This window comes from Labrus bergylta, chromosome 3 (assembly GCF_963930695.1).
Source record: "Labrus bergylta chromosome 3, fLabBer1.1, whole genome shotgun sequence".
Classification (NCBI taxonomy): domain Eukaryota; kingdom Metazoa; phylum Chordata; class Actinopteri; order Labriformes; family Labridae; genus Labrus; species Labrus bergylta.
In genome coordinates this window covers 12233903-12255468 of record NC_089197.1, presented here as the reverse complement: position 1 = coordinate 12255468, position 21566 = coordinate 12233903, and the positions used below count along the sequence as shown (strand labels likewise).

Here is a 21566-nt window from a genome sequence, read left to right as displayed (position 1 = left end):
AAGGATATTTTTAGTTCTCTGTTCACAGCAGAGTAGAAAAGGTTTGATGTCAAAGTTAATATTAATAATTTTATCTATGTGTCCCTTCCTCCTCATAAATGCGGGGATATGATCCAAATGATTGGACAGAGGTATAATATGTAGACATTTACAACTATTTGATATTATCAACAAGGGTCATTATTTTTAACAAAGACTGAAACCAGGCTTTGCAGCTTAGTCTCCAAATTACTAAACAAAACGTATAACTGATGGCTAATTTCTTATTCCCTGCATTGACTTTTATCTTCTTATAGATTGAGATACTTCTAAAATATTAGTTTTGTATCCTGTTGGTAATTTCTCCCAACACAAATGGTTTTTTGTTCTTCCACTAGCAGACAGTATTGATATTGATTGATCAAAAAGTCAACAGAAAGTGATGAATCTTTTCGCCCCGGACAGGCTTTTATTTGTGCTTTGCTTATTTAGTAAATGATAATATCTTCGCCTATTTATGCTTCACACAGAGTTATTAGCACTCATCATCTCTAAGTGTTTGAATAGCATCCATTTGTTCATCATGCCGTACTGTAGACCACACAAACAGAGTTTATACAATTGCTGTTTTATTCTTAGGTATTGAAAATTCAAGACTGGAATAGTTATCAATAATAGCATAAATGTGTTGTTTTAGCTGTGTTGTAGATGTTTTCTGCAAAGCCTACTGCTTTTCTCATCCCTCCATCTGCTTCCCTCATTGTCCACCTGTTATGTCTATGTATGTGTGGCAGAGTAAACAGAGATCATACAAGAGCTTTTGTCTGTGGCTCCATGCAGTCCTGCAGGCCATCTGCAGCGTCGTGTGTCATGTTTTCACAGGGTTCTTTTTAACTTTCACACTCCTCCTGAAAGATAAATAATGGCAACCATATTACCACTGTTTTGTTCGAATGATTTGTATCACAGCAAATATTATTTAATCCAGTGTTCTAGGGGCAGCTGATATGTTTTATGAATGTGAAGTAAAAACACTTCAAATGCGGAGTAATCAAGACTTTTTCGGCGCTCTTTTTGGTCCAATGTTTTAGATTTACACTTTGTCACAAAAATTGTGGTGTGAAGAGGGGAAAGTAGGTTGGATATGACAGTTGTTTTTTCTTGATGATTGAGCTGCTTTTTAAGATATGCACTGTCACTATAATTAATCATCAATAATAATATTTTGTATAGGGCCAATTCATCACAAATGTTATCTCAAAACACTTAACAAAAATATCAGGTCTAGACCATCCTCTTTTTTCCTTCATAGAATATATATAATCATAGGTACTTCAAAATCTCAGAGTAAAAGATCAGTCATGTTGTAGGTTTTTCTCTTGACCACCAGGGTTGAGGTGAGCACCTTATTTTGATGTTGCATGATGTTGTAATCTGGCAATAACAGCTGTTCTTCTGTTGCCATGGAGAACACAATAGGTTGCAATTTTGCAGTGAAAAAGTGTAAGTAAGGCTGTCATTGCACTTTGGCTTAGACTCAGTATTATTGGCGGTCACCCAAAGTGGGTATGTGTTCTCCACAGTCATCTATATAAGGCTGAAGAGGCTGTGCAGCTTTTCTCTACATCACTAAAATAGATTATAGGTCTGTCTGATTCATACTTAATCTCATGCCTTCACATTTGTTTCCTTTGGTAGTATGCTCTGGTAGATTCCATACAGCTTCAGTATTTAAGGTTTTGTTTCTCTGACAACCTTGAAATGGCCATTCATCCAAAAGGCTTCACTGACCTAAGGGTCTTTTTCCCTTGACATGGTTGGTTGAAATACTGTGTGGGAATGACAGAGAAGGAAGAGAGCCATTGCAAAATGGCTGTGAGCACTTTGTGCTATGGCGGCTCTGACAGATTGGGGTCTCTGGCTGCCTTTGGGTAGCAGCTGCACTGCAGTAGGTGGGAGGGCTTCAAAGGACTAATGATTTATCTCCATCCTTGCCACACACACACACTGAGTACACACTCCAGAGATACTTTAATGGCACCCTACGTGTGAAGAGTGGAGGGTTTTCAAATCAATATAACAGCAATTGCTTAAGAGTGTCTCCTGTGTTTTCAATCTCATTTGCCCATCATATAAGAGATTACAATGAGTGTTTGCAGAGGCCTCGTAGTAGCTGTTTGGAGCAATAAAATGAGAAATAGATTTAATTTAAAAACCCTAAAATGACTGCAACGTGTTATCTGTTAAGCCTAACCGTATTTTGCATGTCCATTTTTTTGTGTTTAAAAAAGTGAGGCCAAATTATGTTTTTCATCCTGTGTTAAAATATTGTAGCTACTCTAGCTCCTGCTTAAACAGTTAGTCTTTAAGTTAGTCTCAATATATAGGATTGAGTGGAACTTGAGATTTCTTCTCAAATTTCAAAGCTTACTTCTAAATCCTCTCCCCACTCCATACCAGTCTAGTTGTTGGTGGTAATACAACTCTAAGCCAGTTTGCCACATGCAAATAGATTCTTGTAGAAGAAATAAAAATGTACCGCTCTTTTGTTTACTTAAATAAAACACACTGAGAATGTCTTTCAGCCACTATCAGAACGGAAAAAAGCCCTAAGTTCTTGCATCCTTCAAAGAGTTGTTATTCCCAGCACTATTTGGGCCAAACAAGGCATATTGTCATGTGACACCTCAAAATAGCTCTGAGATGTCAATTGAGTTAACATCCAGACATCACATTGTGGCTGGGAAGCAATTTATGGGTCAAAAACAAATACAAAGAATTCAATTGTAAATTTTGATTGTTAAGATAATGATCAAACAGTGAACTCAGATTGTTCCCTCTGTTTATCTTCTCACAGGGACACCATGTGGCGTGTGTTTACGGGGGCACTGTCAGTAGAAGAGAAAGGAAGCCAGCTGCTGGCCGACCTGCGGGAGATTGAATCCTGGGTGTACCGGTTATTGCGGTCACCTGTACCAGTGGCAGGTCAGAGACGTGTGGACGTGGAAGTCCTGCCCCAAGATCTTAAACGGGCTCTCACCTTTGCCCTACCTGACAACTCTCGCTTCGCCATGGTCGACTTCCCACTGCACCTGCCCTTAGAGCTGCTGGGTGTGGACGCCTGTCTGCAGGTCCTCAGCTGTGTCCTGCTAGAGCACAAGGTAAGGACAAACACAGTGTCTTTGCCTCGGCCTGTCTCTTAGCTTTTCATTATAGTCTTTATTTTGTCTTTCACTGTTTCCAAATTAGGACCAACATGATTTTTTAAAAGAGAAAGGAACTATGTTTAATTTTTTTTTGATTGGTCGGGGTTAGTTCTTGGATGCAGCTGTGTTATCCCCTCTTCTCCTGGACAAGAATTCTTTAAAAGACAATTCATGTAGCCCTGAGTGACCTTCATCAGACATTTTCTCTTTGATGTATGCTAACTGAAGCCATTTCACTGTCACATGGACAAAGCATGAAGGGTATAAAGATGACGGTGCACTCTTTGACAGAGACACAGACACTTTATCTCTGTTCCTCCTATCGTTACCACTGAAAGAATTAGTAAGGATGAAATAGAAATCCGTGTTTGGCAGGTGCTGTAGCAGTCTTCTACTGTTGCTCATGGTTTAGAGTGACATTGACGCACAGCTTTATTTGCATCATCCCAAATTGAACCCAAGCTTCACAGCTTCACTCACACTGCTGAGACACCATATTGCTGAATTAATGCTGAATAGCTTCTCTGCTTTTCTGTCTCTTAGCATTTCTTAAATACAGATTTTATCTGGGCCACCAGCCTAAAAAGATGTTCACCCACCCAAAGGGTTTTTAAATGTAGCAGTCCCTTTACCCTTCTCCTCCTTGAGTTCAATCACTGAAAAGAAAATAGCCACCTGTATGAAACGCTGACCTTTTACTCATTCATTTTGGTTTTTTGAAGATGAATTCAAAACATAATTAAATTCAGTCGGGCTGAACTAAGTGCTGTCTGAAAGCTTTCTGAGTGGTTTCCTTTAAAGGGCTTTGTGCTGCAAGATGAATTTTTCATATAGGCTCAGTTTTTAATCTTGCTACCACAAGGCATAATGTGGGTGTTCACACCTTAACATTACAGACAAACAGGTAATATGGAAAGAGCAGATGACTACTCGTTTGTTAGCGCATAAGAGCAAGAGGTCAACTGGGTGAAAATGTGCCTGGTTTTAAAAATGTTACAGTAAGTGTAGGTGTGTGATATTTGTCTTAAAAACCCTAATATTATATGTTTTTCTTAATTTTTTTTTTTTTTTTTTTTCTCAGGTCATTCTTCAATCCAGAGATTACAATGCTTTGTCAATGAGCGTCATGGCCTTTGTGGCAATGATCTATCCTCTGGAGTACATGTTCCCCGTCATCCCCTTATTGCCAACATGCATGGCCTCTGCTGAACAGGTAAAACCTGTCATTTGTGATAAATATCTTCAAATTAATAAATGACAATGTCTTTTTTTGCTGTCAAATATTTGACTGACTTGTTTAATTTGTCCTCCCCACAGCTCCTTCTCGCCCCCACGCCATACATAATAGGTGTACCAGCCAGCTTCTTCCTCTACAAAGCTGATTTCAAAATGCCAGATGACTTGTGGCTTGTTGACCTTGACAGCAGCAAGGTCAGTTAACATGGTGTTCTACTCCTCCTTCTGATCTTTTATTTCTGTTTTCTTGAAGTGTCCAGATTATGCTAGGGTTTAATCTAATTCATTCATTAGTTTAACAACTTCTCAGCTGCATCTTTGTTGTTTTTTTTTGTCTACAGGTTATAGCACCCACCAACGCAGAGCTTCTACCACCTCTCCCAGAGCCTGAAGCAGGCGAGCTGAAGAAACATCTCAAACAGGTACTGCTTGTGACTGGTCTGTTTCCTCTTACGTTATTAGCTGTTTAACATTTTCAGGTTGTGCTGCTCTGTCGCAGCCAGGGCTCAGACTAAAACCAGTGGGATTACTGGCATTTTGCAGATAATTTTCTGGAACCCAGTTAGTACTCTGGAGCCAAGCAATTTTTGTTCCCATGACTGTAAGTGGATTCAAATGTTTAAATATTAAACCTTTTTTCCAGCAGTAAGAAGAGTAGGGGCTCCCTTCTTCAGCAGAGTTGTATGTATTGTAGAAGAGTGTGCGAGCATTTGAATTGAGTTTTGAGGTGCACTAACATGAACAAATGTTTTTCTTCTTTTCTTTTTTCCTGTTTTTTTTTGCATGCTCTAGCTCTTGGAGGTAAAACCAAATCATAGGACCCTGTTACCCAAGCCAAACCTTTAGTTATACTGTGCTGATAGTAACTAACCCGCCCCTCTAAGCCAGTTATCTAACATAATATCAGAATCTGGTTCTGATTCATGGGGACTTCTCACTTTTATATTCTACCACACTGCAAGCAACACCAACATTATGTCACATCATTTATAAACTACTAATATTATCACTAAGTGAGCTTATAATTTAAGATACAGTAAAGCCCACACTTTTCCCCAAATTAATTCTGTAATTCTGTATTTTTATTTTTTTTATTTAAATCTTATTTTAACAACTGCATGGAGGAAGGTTTTAAACTTTTCTTATCCATAGTTCACCTCGAAAGTGGCAGCACTACATGAAACAAATGTCATGTTTTAACATACTAAAATTATATAGCATTCACAGTTTTAATCACATAATTAGAACTTTTTAACACAAATAATAATTGACTTTAAAAAAAATAAAAAAAAAACCTGTTTTTTATTTGTACTCTCTGGTTGATGTGTTAGAAAGGATACGTTAAATCAGTGGTTCTCAACCCTTTTTTCTTTGGAGCCCCCCTTCCCCCCACTTATATCCAAGAAAAGCTGAGCCTCCCCAGGACCCATGAGATAAAAAGTGATACATTGCTTCAAAAATTAACATACATTTCAATAGTTAGAATATGTTCATACTAAAAGACTTTTGTATACATTTCCCAGTAATGTTTTACATGATTATGTTTAATATTTGCAAGTCTAATTTTGACAACCTGAGAGCAGACAGAGCCCCACACCCCTCTGATATCTCAGATGACCTCAAGTTGGGAACCCACTGCCTTGAATGCATCAAAGAGAAAAAAGAAACCAATTTCAAAGCTTCACAATTTATAAAGTCCAAACACAAAACCCAGTGTTCGTTTTATTGATTTAAAAACTTTACTTAAAGAGCCCATATTATGCCCTTTTTGGGATTCGTATATTTAATCTATGTACCTACTAAAGTATGTTCACAATAGCTAAAGTTTGAAAAAAGTGTCTGTTTTCATACTACCGCTCCATGCACTGGCTCGCTTCTGAGTCTCTCTCTAAGGCTCTGAAGTGCCCACGTTCAGAGTCCCCACGTCTGCCAAGTCTGATCTGATTGGTCGGCCTGTCGGCTCTGGCGTAATTGGTCAGTTGCTCAGCACAGTTCTCAGAAATGCCACGCCCCTTTTAGCATATTGGGAATGCAGCCACTGGCTCCGTCCGAGGGGAGCATAAACATTAGCACCTTAGCGCTACTGCAGGCTACGGCATATCGTGGGCGTGCCACAGAAGTTAACGGGCGGCAACATGAGCTGCTGGGCTTACCACCATGAGCCAATGGGCTTAGATCAGTGATCTCACACTGACAATGACGTCGGAGTGACACATTTTTTTCGAGGGGGGCTAGAACCGAGCGTTACATGCAGCTAATGCTACAGCTAACAGGAGGACGTAGGAGAAGCCGCGTTTCCGCGGACTTTGAATTTTTGCACATTGATGTGCCTAAACATGCACAGGACACTTGGAAAACACACTAAAGAGCATATAAACCCAGAAAAAGCACAATATGGGACTTTTAAACTATTTAAGTAATTTAAAAACAGTTTATAGGTGATAATCCTTGCACACACTGTTTTTGTTCACTATGCCTTGAATCAGAGCCGGTTCGTTATAGCCATGTGTGATTGGCAGCTTTCTCCCCCGTGTGCGGATGTGTGTTGAGAGGCTGGTGTGTAGGAGTGTGCAAAGCCTCAGATTAGCAGTTGTGTATTTGGAAACAAGCACACAATATTGACATCTGTGAATATAGAAAATGTCACTTAAAGGTGGTTTAACTCATATTTAAAGACTGTGATGCCAAAGCAGAAGGCTGCTGATGTGATGTGAGAGTTACTGCAAATACTTGCACTCAACACTGGATGTCTAAAATAAATCAGACCTAACAAGTGACTGATTTATTTACATTTACAAAAAAATTGGTGGTTGTGTTATTTCTGCTCACAATAAGAAGATAGCATTAAGGCTTATTTTGCTACAGGTGCTTTATCGTGCAAGTATTTTTTCATCTATGTTTCTGAAAAGATCTGCTGTTGTTGTTGTTGTTGTTGTTGTTGTTGTCGTTTGTCGTCATCACCACTCCATTGTGACCACTGCATTGTCCCAGTTGGTCACCATGGATGGCCTCCATGTGTCCTTTAGCAGCTTGATTCTGTAGGTGAAGTCTGGTTTGTGTCACATTATTGCCTTGTCTGTGTAACTCACTGTCTTCCATGGTCTTCTTCACCCTCTCTCTCTCTGTCTTGCAAATTATGTCTGCCACTGACTGTCCATCACCTTCCAAAACAAAAACAAATGTGTCTTTTCTTGTCTCCTTTCGGCAGATGATAAGGGAATGTAAAATAGGCATCATTTTGAGTACAGAAACAAATCAAACCATCATCGGCATTTTTGTCTTAGTAAAGTAAGATCTATATAAGCCGCATTTGGGCGGGGCTAAAAAAGAGAAGGACTGTTGAAAGGAGACAAAGAAAAGAAAGGGGAAAGGGCCTGGTTGTGACCCTTCCATCATGTGCTGTTCCAGTGTCAGTCACGAAGTAGTCATTCCAGGCCTTCATGTGATTCTCCTCGCATCTTTCTCCCTAGTGTCTGGTTAGGTTGACCGTGATCACCCAAAAGCAGATCTTCTCCTCTGAAAATAAGGTTACTCATATCTCCTCCCGTGGAATGTGTAATGCCCCTGCACGGATTTCTTCTTCTTCTTCACTCACACATTATTTTGCTTGTCACTACTACTTAACTCCTACTCTTCAAGACTTGAATAAAAATGCATAAAACTGTCACAGAATGTTGTGGACCAGTTTTTTAATACACTGCTTAGCTCTGGCTTGAGCATGACTGAATGTGCGTGCATCTATATCTTGGCATCAGTGAGTGTTCTCGTAACCAAAACAAGATATGATGAAGCTTATCACTCTGACAGAGTTAACATTCATCAAAGACCCAGCAACTAAATGTTCCATTATGCTAAGCTAAACAATGACACTCGAGTTTGCAGCAGTTCCCTCAAGGCAAACCATGCATAGTGACTTACTTCCCTTGTGCTACTCCTCTACAAAATGACACACCCACCACGGGCATCAACATGTATGAAAAAAAAAAGATCTTTCAGCTGCTGTATATAATAAGAATACAATCAATTTTGATGACTGTAAACAGGGGGTTCAGACCCTGGTATCTAGCATTGCTTAAGGACTCCAGTGGGCAACACAGATGTTTGTTACAAAGACAGATTATTATTATTTGGATGAATTTTATTGGATTATCCCATAATATCTCCACGTTTGTCCCCATTGTAGCAGACTGTGTCTTTGGCCCATTTTGTTTTACATCTTCAAGTATCCCATTAAGTGTAGAAATGGTTATTATTAACCATATGTTGATGCCATACGTGGGAGTGTCCCATAACAACTCTTTTATTTCTGTCTAGAGCCACTGCTCTGTTTATAATTTGTGTCACTGTCACCTGTCCTAGGCTCTGGCCAGTATGAGCTTGAACACCCAGCCAATTCTGAACCTGGAGAAGTTTCAGGAAGGTCAGGAGATGCCCCTGCTCCCACCTGGACGAGATAAAGCTTCACCATCATCCACAGAGTTCAACCCTCTTATTTACGGCAATGACGTAGATTCTGTTGATGTAGCCACCAGGTGAGACGTTAATGTTTTTTTTTACATTTTTAAAGAGCCAGGGAAATAAAGAACCAAGGAATAATCAGGTCAATAATAATAATAACCAATATGTATCTGTTTGTTATTGCTGTTATGGATTTGGTTACTGATACTATGGATGAATTAAATGCCAAAATGTGAAGGTTATTCTACCAACACCACATTCATATTTAGAGAGCCTTTATAAACCCCTCCCAAAAAGAACAAATATTTATAGTTAACGTGTTTGTTTGTTAGGTTCTTTTAATATCTAGAATACTTACCAGCTTCATCTCCTCATTTTAAATCATGTTAAGGCTGAAAAGAACAAAGGGCCATTAGAACAACCTCACTCATTCTTAAACGTATTAATTGACTTATTAATAGGTAAGAACTTGTAATCCACTTTTTACTGCAGCTGTAAGCCTTATGCAATAAAATGTCTGCATTCCTGTGTCGTCATTCAACCTTTGCTTCTCTCCTCCTGCTGCAGATGAAGAGACTCATTTGAAACAGTACAGAAACAGGAACTGAGCATAGAGAGAGAGAAAGAGAGAGGCAGATAGAAAATATTCAATCAGGACTGACTGACATTAAGAGTATAAAGCAAAGCCGTGAATTATCAGACACAATGACACAGCTGATATATCTAGCTGATGTTATGTATTGAACCTATTTATCAAATAACTACAGATCAAAATGGGTATTCAACTAAATTAAGTGTTTATCTTTCACAGGGTTGCCATGGTGCGCTTCTTCAACTCCCCAAATGTTCTCCAAGGGTTCCAGATGCACACTCGCACATTGCGCCTCTTCCCCCGGCCTGTGGTGGCGTTTCAGGCGTCTTCTTTTCTCGTGTCTCGGCCACGACGCTCTTGCTTTGCAGATAAACTCTCTCACACCCAGGCGGTGGAGTACTATGGAGAATGGGCTCTCAACCCTTCAAACCTTGCATTCCAGAGGATACACAACAGTAAGACTTGTTTCAGGTCTGTTCTCGTTAAATATGCAAGTCAGACGACGTGTTAACGTTGTACTTCGCTCTCTTGTGTTCCAGATGTATTTGACCCCTCCTTAATAGGAGACAAACCTAAATGGTATGCTCACCAATTACAGCCAGTGGTCTACAGAGTGTATGATGGGAGCTCTCAGCTGGTTGAAGCTATGGCTGGTCCCTTGGAGGATGAAGGCAATGAGTCTGACCCCACAGACAGGTAGGCAAGACCAAGATCCTTTTCTGCATGAGACCCCATTTAATCTTTACTTTATTATTTGAAGTTTTTAGCTTTTGGTTGAACATTTTATTTGCTGCAGTGGCAGTGACAGTGAGGCGTACGATGACTCCAGCTCATCCTATTCTTCACTTGGAGACCTTGTGAGTGAGATGATCCAAGGTGACATCCAGGGAGATACACCAAGTAAGTTGTTTTTTTCTCCTCATTAAAAGCAACACATCGACCCCATTTTACTATTTCTGCCCTTGTAATATATTTTACCTTTGCTTTTTTCTAGGCTTGGACCCACCTACCCATGCTGCTCTGGGAGATGCTAGTGAGGTTGAGTTTAATGACTTTGAGGACTTCAGGGAAGGTCATGGCTCGGGTCAATCAAGCATTGACGGACCTGCTGAACCTTCAGATGGACAACCTCTGCGCTCCAGCTCCAGCACAACTGCAAGCTCAAGTCCAAGCACAATCATCCAGGGTGTCAACCATGTGTGTAAACTTTTCTATGACTCATTTGGACAGGGATTAAGATGATCTTGAAGATAGATTTGCACATTATACAATAATCCTTGTGCTGATTTTTCCAGGAGCAGGGTGAAGTACCCGAAATCGAAGCTTCAGCGAGTGCAGCTTTACAGAACCCTGTCCCTGCATTGGGCAGTCAGCCGTTCCTCAGACCTGCAGTTGACTCGGGACTGGCAGAACAAGCCAACAAAAAGCAGGAGTATGATAACCCGTACTTTGAGCCTCAGTATGGCTTCCCCTCAGAGGATGATCCTGATGCAGAGGAGCAAGTGGAGTCATACACCCCTCGATTCAACCAGAACCTCAATGGCAACAAGTGTGTTAAACTTGTTCATCACTTGAATGAATGCTCTATCATCATTCAAATGGGCTCTCTGACCAAACCATGAAATATAATTCTCTGTCAAAACACAGCATGTCAAATCTACTAATCTCTCCATTCATGGTGGTCTTGAATCTTTGGTGGTGTCATGTTGTGTGTGTGAATGCTTAAGACTTCCCCATTTAATTAACATATGTTTGTGTTTCAAGGATACATGGTAATTTCTTTTGACTCTTTCTCAGGGTACAGCGGCCTTTACGTCCCAGCAGCCTGAGGCTTCCTGGAGAGTCTGATGGGGAGGGAGACTCACGCAATAGCTCGCCTAACTCCACCATTTCCAACAGCAGCAATGATGGACTTGGAGGACTCATGTCCTTTGCCAGTAAGAATATTTGAATTCCTTTTGGTCTCTTTCCAGCTAATGCCCACATTGCAAAACATGATAGTGGGCTGCTATATGTGGGTGATGATAAATTGCAGACACAAAAGACAGATATCTCTTGTCAGACCAGAGATTTGACGCCCATTTTAAGGCTACAGAAGGTTTGCTTTATTACTCTTTTATGAAAGTACTCAGGCTTATAGAATGCTATTTTTTAATACTATTTTTCTTGTTTTTCTTAAGTGTTTTTTTTAAATCAGTGTACTCCTGAAAATTTCTAGAAAACTTCAGACAGGGTGCCCCTGAAATCTTCCTGAGCTGCTTGTTCACACATATACTCACAGCAGGGGACGGGGTCTGAGGAGGCTTAGTAAGAATATTTCTAGCTGCATTACATTAGCTCACTTCAAATTCATGCTGAAGTTTTACTAGGGTGGCAGACAGGAAAGATTTCGGGTAAAGAGTGAAAAGATAGTGGCTGTTTGCGTTCACACTTGCAGCTCACCCCAAAAATTTCAGGAAGTTTTCAGGAGTTTTGTGCAAGTGTGAAAGCAACGTGATTTTAATTTTATAAATCCCACAACAGGCAATCTTTACAAGAACCACGGCACCAGTTTTAGTCTGTCCAATCTGGCCCTTCCCAACAAGGCAGCAAGGGAGAAAACAACACCTTTCCCCAGTTTAAAAGGTATGACAACACTGCAAACTTGATAACACCTATTCAAGTTTCCTAAGTTTCATATATATATATGTGTGTGTATATATATATATATATATATATACATCTTATTGTCCGCCCCAGTTGTTCAGTTTTCTTTAATGACAATGAAGAAAGAGTAGAACATGTAGAAAATGAATTGAGAATACTTATTCAGAAAGACGTTATCCCACTGTCATCAACATTAAGTTGTGTGGACTTACTCATCTAATTATTTTTGTTGCGCCACTGGCTTCATGTTTGCAGTCGTGTCCCTCTTAAAAAAGATGTTGTTACTGTTTTATCTCAGTTATTAAACATTAAACTCAAATACTAAGATTCAATCTTCACCATACTCATACTACTTATAATCAAGTTTAAACAAGTCATGAATACATTTGTGGAAACATAAGGTAAACCATAACTCTTAACACATTTTAAAACAATAAACCTTGATATTTTTATTTAGTATATTTTATATTTTTTTCCTAATTTGATTCATTTACTGTTTGTCCTTCTCTACCTTTTTGTTTTGACTTCTTCTTCCACATTTATGTCTATTTAAGAATATTTCAATGTTGATATAGAGGAGGAAATGGAGCAAGCAGGTTTGTAGAGCAGTTTTTTTTAAAGCCTGACTTTCTCCCCACTGTATTGCCAAACTGATATGGCACTATTTTAAAGGAGATTATTGAGGATATATCAAACAACATTTTTCTCTCAAGAGTAACAGGAAAATCCACTAGAAAACAGTCATTATTACATTTGTTCTTACCGTGGTGTTGCACAGTTTGTTCCTTCACAGATATGTTCTCCTTCTAATGACTGAACATAAATAAATATGCCTGTTTATTAACTTGTCTTATGAACCATTAGATAGTAAAAGTTTTTCTGCTGGACATTTTACATATGTGCAGCATAGAATTGTTCGAGAGAGAATAACTGAGAAAATGCAGGTCTTGGTGTATTTTATAAGGAAGCATTAAGTGTAGACAATCTACACAAGAGCAGGAAAAAGATACAGATGTTTTATATCACATCAACTGCAGTCTTAAACTTAAAAGTTATAAACACAAGAGAAGGTTTATTATGCCCAAACATGGATAGATCTAAAGCACCAGAGACATAAATTGCACTGGGATAACAGGTCTTTGTAGTGTAAGAGGCTAGTATGAATGTATTTATAGCTGGATTTTCACTTAAACTGAGAGAAAAAAAGGTAAAGCATGGTCATTTATCTCAATAGCTCCACTCCATGTCGAATAGCTGCCATGGAAAATGTTCTGTTCCTTTGATTATGATGTGTGTTTTGTCTTTGTTGTTCAGATTCCCCTGACAGCCCGGGTATGTTATGTTTGCTGTGAGAGTTTGCTTTAGCCCCCCTGCCTAGGCATTTCTTTATCCTTGAAGTGACCTACACCTATCTTACACCCTGTTTCTCAGAGTAGGACTAAGATAGAAGATGCTCCTTTAATGTTAGTCATGTATGCCCGAGTCTTCTCTCTGCTCCTTTGCCATTCCCCTCTGTGTGACTTGTTGAGTCCTTTTAATGTACCACTGTGACTGTAAACTGTTATTGGTGTGGCATCTGTACATCCTTACTGCTACATGAAGGATGCTATGTAACATATTCTTAAGGCACATTCACAAAAGTTTAGGAGAATTTAATTTATTTCCTCCCTTCCCGCCTATAATGTGTGTTTTGTCTTGCTTTCTTCTTTGGTGGCTCCCATTATAGAGTGTCTTACTTTTTAAGGTTACTCGTTATTAGAAAACAGACAGCATTTTAAAGCTCAAAGGTTTTCTTATGAGGTGTTTTTTTTCTTCTTGAATCATATTTGTATTAATATGTTTTTCCCTCAAAACATGCACAAATCCTAAGACAACTCCATCCATTGTTCTAGATTTACATTCACATTGCTGAACTTCACCGTTCAGCGTTATTTCACCACCGATGCATATAAAGCAAAGTATGAGCTATAAACAGTTCCTACTTGATCCTATACATGTTAAATGTGTTTCCAGACACATGTCATTCAGGATTGATAACATCATCAGTGCATATTGTCTTTTTCTTATTTATTGTCTGCCCTTTTATTTTTTACTTTTCAATTTATTCTTTTGACGCCATGTTGAGTGTGCATGTCTGTTGTTTCATGGGTTGATGTTCAGACTGGTTGTGTCTGGGCCGGTGCCCCTTTCTCTGTCCACCTTTTTCGTGGCACTAATTCTGGGTTTTGTGTGCAGTATTTGGTCTAAATTCTCTAATGGAGATAATTACAGAGGCCGGCCCGGGGAGCGGAGAAGGTGGGTTCTGCCCTTTTACTGAGTGAGCTGCATGCTTCTCCAAGCCAGTCAACTACATCTCCCAGCACCCCCTTCTTTTTTACTCCTCATTTCAGTCACCATGTTGTCATGAAAAAATCAAGTGGAGTATTGAGTGTTGTCTTGTCACACCACCATCCATAGTGACTGTTCCTCCTTCCTCAGACTAACTGTTATCTCACTATGTTCAATATATTTACTAAACTAGCCTTATCACAAAATTATTTAAAATGACTTAGGAGTAAAACATGTTTTGTACCTAGTTCTACAATAAGGAATCAGAGGGAAAGTGGAAAGAGTGCATCATGCAGTGAAAAACCAAGACACAGAACAAGAATTTTGAGATAATTACAGAAGACCAGAAAAAAGATAATCTGTCAGCATCTTTTCTTTGTCACTGTTTCTTGTCCTTTTATGCTCCAACTGAATACAGAAGGGGGTTGGGCCCAATCATGCCGTAATTGTTCTGCACACAATGAGCAGTGACTACAAAGCGGACAAGTTAAGACTGTATTGTGCCAACATTAGCACTCTTCAGACTTTCAGGCTTGGCTGCAGTTTCTTCAGATTTTCAGGAGCATTTTGTGTTTTCTTTTTATGAAGGAGTTTGTAGATGGGGTAATGGAAAATAAACCCGTCACTGTTGGTCAGAGTTATCACTCGAGGCTTTGGGCAGTTGTTGTATGGAAAAGTCAAATACTTAAGAAAAAGATTAGAAATTGTTAATTATTAAATTAACTTGCATGTTTTCAGTGTAATTTCTCTTTTCAAAAGCTTGATTGGGTATTCACTTTTTGTTGTTGTTGTTAAGGTTAATCATGTTTCTTGTCATTTGGTAATGAGAAAGTTACAGATTTCACATTACAGGCACTGTGCATTCATATTTAGTCCTGCTGTGAGATAAATAATTCTATTCATCCCCAGAGGGAAAACTAGTTTGGTTGCCCATGCACAAAAACAAAAGATAACAAAACCTCATGGCAAAATACCACAGTGATACTAACACAGATGCACAAACTCTTATTCCAAAAGGACTGTTGGGTGTTTCAGATACTTGTCGAACAAATACGTTTAAAAATAGCATTTTAAGCCAACCAGAAAACAAGTAAAACCTTTTCAATTAAGAGGAAAATATCACATATACAAAACAGAACCCGAACCACAAGAAATGGCCAAGTATCACATGCTATTCAAGGCCCCCAGCTGATGAAAGACCATCTGTTTAAATTGGATCTTGGGGCTTAGAACTGTCAGTGTGTAGATATGCATATCAAACACCCATCTGACTAAACAAACATGAAAACATCAACAAAACCATCTGTGACAACTACACATTGTTGACTTTCAACAATACACAGTACACTAGATTACAGACAACCTGGGCAAGAGCATAGTGCCTCCTGTACTTTAGAGAGATTATTGAATAAGGAGCCCCGGATGCTTTTATTGTGAAGTGCTGCTTGACCTACATGAAGGTACCTTCAGAGTGCCGCAAGCATGAAGACAGTGATCCAAAATGTTTCTATTATTTGTAGATTTTCAATACAGACTTAGACATATGTGTAAGTGAAAGTTTTCTAAGTCATCATGGCCTCTTTAGAAATGAAATCTATTGACATTGCAAAAAGCTGATGTTTTTGTTGTTTTTTTGTAATGCTGGTGTTATGGTTAAAAAAGTGGCCATGCATACTGGTGACTTTTGGCCAAATGTGTCTGTGTTTATCGTAGGTACAACGAAAGTTGAAGATGAAAATGGACATAACGATTGCTGCTATGTTTAGTTTTTTTATTGGAATGTCAAAAACACCAATCATATGTCTTTAACTACATATGTCTTTATTTGGCTGAAAGTCGCCTGTTAACAAAGTTGCTCTTTAAATTGTAAGTTTAAAAATCCAACAGATATTGATGGAGTGACTTTTTTTTCTTTCATCAGGGCATCACTTTGCAGCTAAGTTTAAAATAACATCATTTTCTAACTATGTCAGCAGGCTGACCTTTTTGTTCACTTGCATTTAAGCTCTTAATGCATCAGACTTGGGATTCAAATTGGCTTCCCTGCTATCACTCCCTTGTACCTCTGGTCAACAAATCATTTGATCCCTAAGATCAACGACCATCTAAAATAGCTGTATCCTCCATTAACCCACTGAGCTCGTCTAGCCACTTTGAAAAGCTACAGTTAAGAGCTGGGGTCTGGCCAAGGCCTGCAGGCTGTCCAACAAAACATATTGATGAAAGCATCTGGCTAGAGGCTCTACTGGAGCTCCTACTGTTTGTTTCCAACAAACTTTCTAATTTCATCCAGGATCTGTCTGCTTATATTCATGGTAGATACAATCTAAAAGCAGTTCCTCACTCTCTGTGGTAATGTTCATCATTCTTGTAAGAAGCCTTTGTGTTTCAAGTTGTTAAAGAACAGGTATGCAGTATTGGTTTTCAAACTTATGCTGAACAATTGTGCAATCATATTAACCAAATTTGTGTCCCTAGCCGTAATGATAAACAATGGCTCCCCGCTGACTCATCAAACTGACAATAAACTAAGCCTGCAGTGACACAAGTCGGATCAGAAAAGCTTTGTTTAGTCTTCATGTAGGAGTGTGCTCCTCCTCTATCCTTTGATGACTTAGAACGGCAAATAACAAATTGGATATATCTTGAGCTCATCCTACCCTTAGACATGTCTTCAAATATGTGTACTCACTATGCAGTCATCACAGCTTAGGACTGCAGGGCTGTGAGTTACTGCACTTAAATAAACTTTGTCAGGGTTGTTCTTCAACATGCCACATCTGCATGTGATCTTTTGTTAACTAAGGAAAATTGTAATGATTGCATTCATCCTTTATTGCTTTACATATTCCTTCAAACTTCGACTCCACTTAAACAAATGAGGTCTGGCCATATGTCCTATTAGTCTGGTCACACTAAGTTTGATCAGTTTGAGTTTTACTCCTTCAAAACTTGAACCAATGGAATGTATCAACAAGTGTGATGGACCATCACACAGACACGTTCCTGGATTACTCTGGATTTAGCCAAGAATTTGTTTCCCCTTGAGTGATTTTAAATGGGAACACATTGTTTTGCCTCATCTCTAGTTGCTCTATGTTCAGATTTTGAGGGGTCATGACCCAAGTACACAGCTTTAACAATAAACTATCCCTGGTTGGTAAGAAATTATGGGAGGCTGTCTAACTGTTTTAGAACTTCCACAGTCCATATTCTCACTCACTGGTACATCTTTACACACATTGGGGAACTGGACTGAATATTACTGGACCAGATAAGCAGTAATATATCTGTGCTGTAGAGCCAGACTTCACTGCATAAGACATCACATTAATGCATCCTCAAGCTATCTAAAGGTGCAAATTTATCTTGTAAAAGACACAGGTTAGAATTGCACTTGGAACTACTTCCTTTCTGTCATTTACCGAAACATTTTGAGGATACAAACAATTTTTTGCACCGTGTCAGACCAGCTGATATTTTAAAAAACCACATCAGGGGATTTTTTTGTCCTGAGTAGATGGGATGTGAAACATTGCTGCAGAGAGTGATCTTAAAACATATTTACATGCATTCATTTGGGGGAAAATGGTCTGCTTTAATGCGAAGAAGCATGAATTTGGAAATAACATCTGATTCACAAATAATGACGCTAATAGCCACGTGTGTAGTCAGGGTAAAACGATGTCTGTCTGCTGAGAGCTGATGGTAACTGCACCACATTTTTGTTGTAATGGTTGTCAAGCTCAAACTTTCCAGTGATCAGGACAACAATTCCAGCTTTGTTTGACCTCAAAATAAATCGTCTTTGATTAAAAAGTCTGAAAATATTACATTGAAATTAGTATAATTATTTTTATATATATATTATCAAGTATTAAATCCTTCCATGGCTGTGTGAGGCTTAACCCACTGCTCAACCTGTAACATAAGGGCACATAACACTCTTACATGTATGGAGCGTCCGGGCCATTACACAGGACAGGAAAGAGAGTGATGGCTTGATCCTGGTAGGAAGCGTTGTATTAAATGATGAAACTTGTATCACATTTGTTGAGACTCGACTTCAGAATAAACTTGAAAAGGTGAACCCTACCTTTCCAATTCATCATGTGTAAGTGGACAAAATTGAGCTGCATCAGCATGATGGTGCAGCAGCATGTGGCAGAGAGGGAAGATGAGGACAGCAAAAAGGGAGCAAACTGTAAGCACCAGTACAAACTTTATGGCCCTGTATGCTGTTGAATATTTTTTTTTTTTAGCGCAGCATTTTGTGTGAACTTGACCTTGAGATGGGAAGCTAGAGGGGACTATTAATGCGCAATTCATTGTGCTATTAGCGCCCGCAATCCCATTGATTCTCCCCCTCAGTTGGTTATAGATACACGTGACTTGTTGTTTTTCACCTCTTAAATGATCAAATTCTAAAATGATTGACCCAACCCCGAACACACACGATACACTGGAACATCCTGAACATGTAACAGAATTGCAGAAACATATCAAAACGAATGAGCTCTCCAAGTAGTATGACAGCTATACGTTTTGTTGCCATCCTCACATCCTATTATTTACCTCCATGCATGACATGTGTGACACACTATCATCTGTACAACCTCACATCTTTGTGCTGCTTTTGTGTGATGCCACCACCAAAAGCACCATTTTGGACTCCTGTGTGTGTACTGAGAGTGTTTTTATGTGCTCCTCGTTCCTGTGTGATTTGTCCTTCACCTCTCTTGTTATAATAATAGACTCTTGCAGCTCCAGTAATTTGTCCTAGATAACCTCTTTAGAATCCAGGTGTGTCTGTCCTCTTTACAAAGTGATGTCAACTGCTCTCCTCTTTTCTTTTCTGTCTGATGTGGTAGCTTTAGAAAACGTACTACTTGTTTGGAAATTGTTTCCTATCCTGGTTTACAGTTCCTGGTGAGCAAGTGCCTTTGTGTGTGCCCTTTCCATTTCTCCTGAGTACTCTTCTGTTTAGTGACCTAGTACTGGTTAGCATTTTTCTTTTGTTATTTTGGTTATCTTTCCGTGTGGCCTTCAAAAACATCAATACTTTTGCTTTGCTTCCAGGAGCCCGTGCACCACGAGCACTCGTCGACCAGAAGTCCTCTGTAATCAAGCACAGTCCAACTGTGAAAAGAGAATCACCTTCCCCTCAAGGTCGGGTCAACAACACGAGGTAATGAATTCTTCCAAATGCAAAATTCTCTCTTGCAAGATTATTGATACAATCTGAACTGTGTTTTAAACCATATTTATAATCTCCAGTGTTCATAATCTGTGTATTGATAGATACTGTCTGAATTAAGTTTAGTGTAATAACCTTTGTATGTTAAATATGACTGGCACTGTGTCTTTTTTTTCTGATTCAGTGAGAATCAACAGTTCTTGAAGGAGGTGGTCCAGAGTGTTCTCGATGGTCAGGGAGTTGGCTGGCTCAACATGAAGAAAGTGCGCCGCCTGCTGGAGAATGAGCAGCTTCGTGTCTTTGTGCTGTCTAAACTGAACAGAGCCATCCAGTCTGAGGAAGACGCCAGACAGGAGATCATACGTGATGTGGTGAGATGTCCTCCAAACTGTTCACTGATGTGCAGACCAAGAATTACACAACACTGCCAACAAAGCCTGATGAATAAAAGTATAAATAAAATGTTTACATGTGACTCAATAATTTCATGCGTTTCAATTCCTTCAATCAGAGATCCCATGCTGATTTTCAGACGTTATTATTTATTCCTTCAGTATTTTTTAAAATCTTTTTAGCAGGTCTAATTTTACTATCTTTGGGACTATTACTTGAAAAGAAAAAAATCCCCCACACTACTCTTGCTAAGTATCACCAATTTATTACCTTGACCTTTGTCAAGTGTGTTCCAAAGTACTTTGAGTTTTCTGTTGTCTGTCTTTCATCACTAGTAGTACACTGATTTACACAAGTATTATATTGGGACTGCATTGAATTATAATTGTCATTATCAGTTATTCTGTCAATTGTTTCCAATGTGTTATTCAGACTGTTAAATGTAAGAAAATAGTGAAAATGCCAAAGATGATGAATTCACGTTGCTTGTTTTGAAACAGCATGTCAAAATCCCTCAGTGTATCTTAATTCATTTATTTTTACCCTGGGAAATTAACAAATCAATTGATCAGTTATAAACTAAATTTAAATATGCATGAAGTGACCTCAGCATCTTAAGGCAGCATGATAACTACTAACTCTGTTGGTCAATTTTACAGAAATTGAACGCACCATGATTCTGACTGAACTTCACATTTTCTTGAGTTAAAAAGGAATATGTGATCTTCTTTATTATTCATTTTTTGTTGTGTTTCTTTTATTTTCTGTCTTGTTAAATTCATTCCTAAACCTTTCGCTGTGTTTTGTTTTCAGGAGGTGAGCAGGAAAGTGTACAAAGGTATGCTGGACATCTTGAAGTGCACGGTTTCCAGTCTGGAGCATTCCTACACTAACGCAGGCCTTGGAGGAATGGCCAGCGTCTTCAGCTTATTGGAAATAGCTCGCACACATTATCAAACCAAAGGTATGTCCCAAAAGTTCAGCTCAGAAATGTGTACATTTAGGTTTGTTAAATTATTTAATCAGCTCATTATATTAAGACTTAACAGCAGCAGGCCTTTGCTACTAACACTTGTCTTCGTATTTGCATTGACCTTAAGCTTCAAGCTGCATGCTAGACATTGACTGAACTAAAACATTAACTCTAATTTCAAGCTTTAGATATCTTCACTGTTTTTCCTTTTTTGTCTAATACTGTTAATCCTCTTTCAATCTAATTCTCCACATATTTTCTCTTTCTGTAACTCCGTCTTTGGCCCTTAATTTCGGTAACTTGTTAGACCCAGAAAAGCGCAAGCGAAGCCCCTCAGACAGTGCTGGCAGCCCGGGGAGCAAAGAGAGTCCTTCTGGTCATATGGAGACTGCCAGACCTCAGGGTTTCCTGAATGTTCCCTACCTGCAGCTGCCGCATCACACAATGGGCAGAGGAGCCCGCCATTTTGATACCCGGAGTCTGAACGAGGAGAACTTTATTGCCTCGATTGGTGTGTACACCACCCTAAGCCGCGGTTGCATGTGCACTGTGAGATGT

The 21566-nt window shown here is 39.1% G+C and overlaps 1 protein-coding gene across 29 annotated transcripts in view; it reads left to right on the top strand.

Moving 5' to 3' along the window:
• madd (MAP-kinase activating death domain) overlaps positions 1 to 21566 on the top strand; it is a 53108-nt gene that overhangs the window by 11162 nt on the left and 20380 nt on the right. For 8 of the 29 annotated variants that reach the window (XM_065952676.1, XM_065952684.1, XM_065952671.1 and 5 more), the window contains exons 4-21: positions 2837 to 3140; positions 4267 to 4398; positions 4503 to 4616; positions 4763 to 4843; positions 7892 to 7948; positions 8781 to 8953; positions 9691 to 9926; positions 10011 to 10167; positions 10268 to 10371; positions 10466 to 10668; positions 10767 to 11020; positions 11269 to 11408; positions 11995 to 12096; positions 14353 to 14412; positions 19525 to 19633; positions 19827 to 20013; positions 20849 to 20999; positions 21316 to 21519. In XM_065952676.1, the coding sequence (XP_065808748.1) occupies positions 2837 to 3140; positions 4267 to 4398; positions 4503 to 4616; positions 4763 to 4843; positions 7892 to 7948; positions 8781 to 8953; positions 9691 to 9926; positions 10011 to 10167; positions 10268 to 10371; positions 10466 to 10668; positions 10767 to 11020; positions 11269 to 11408; positions 11995 to 12096; positions 14353 to 14412; positions 19525 to 19633; positions 19827 to 20013; positions 20849 to 20999; positions 21316 to 21519 (2768 nt within the window). The remainder of the gene's footprint in view (positions 1 to 2836; positions 3141 to 4266; positions 4399 to 4502; positions 4617 to 4762; positions 4844 to 7891; positions 7949 to 8780; positions 8954 to 9690; positions 9927 to 10010; positions 10168 to 10267; positions 10372 to 10465; positions 10669 to 10766; positions 11021 to 11268; positions 11409 to 11994; positions 12097 to 14352; positions 14413 to 19524; positions 19634 to 19826; positions 20014 to 20848; positions 21000 to 21315; positions 21520 to 21566) is intronic. The other 21 variants (XM_065952686.1, XM_065952694.1, XM_065952689.1 and 18 more) reach the window with 7 other exon arrangements.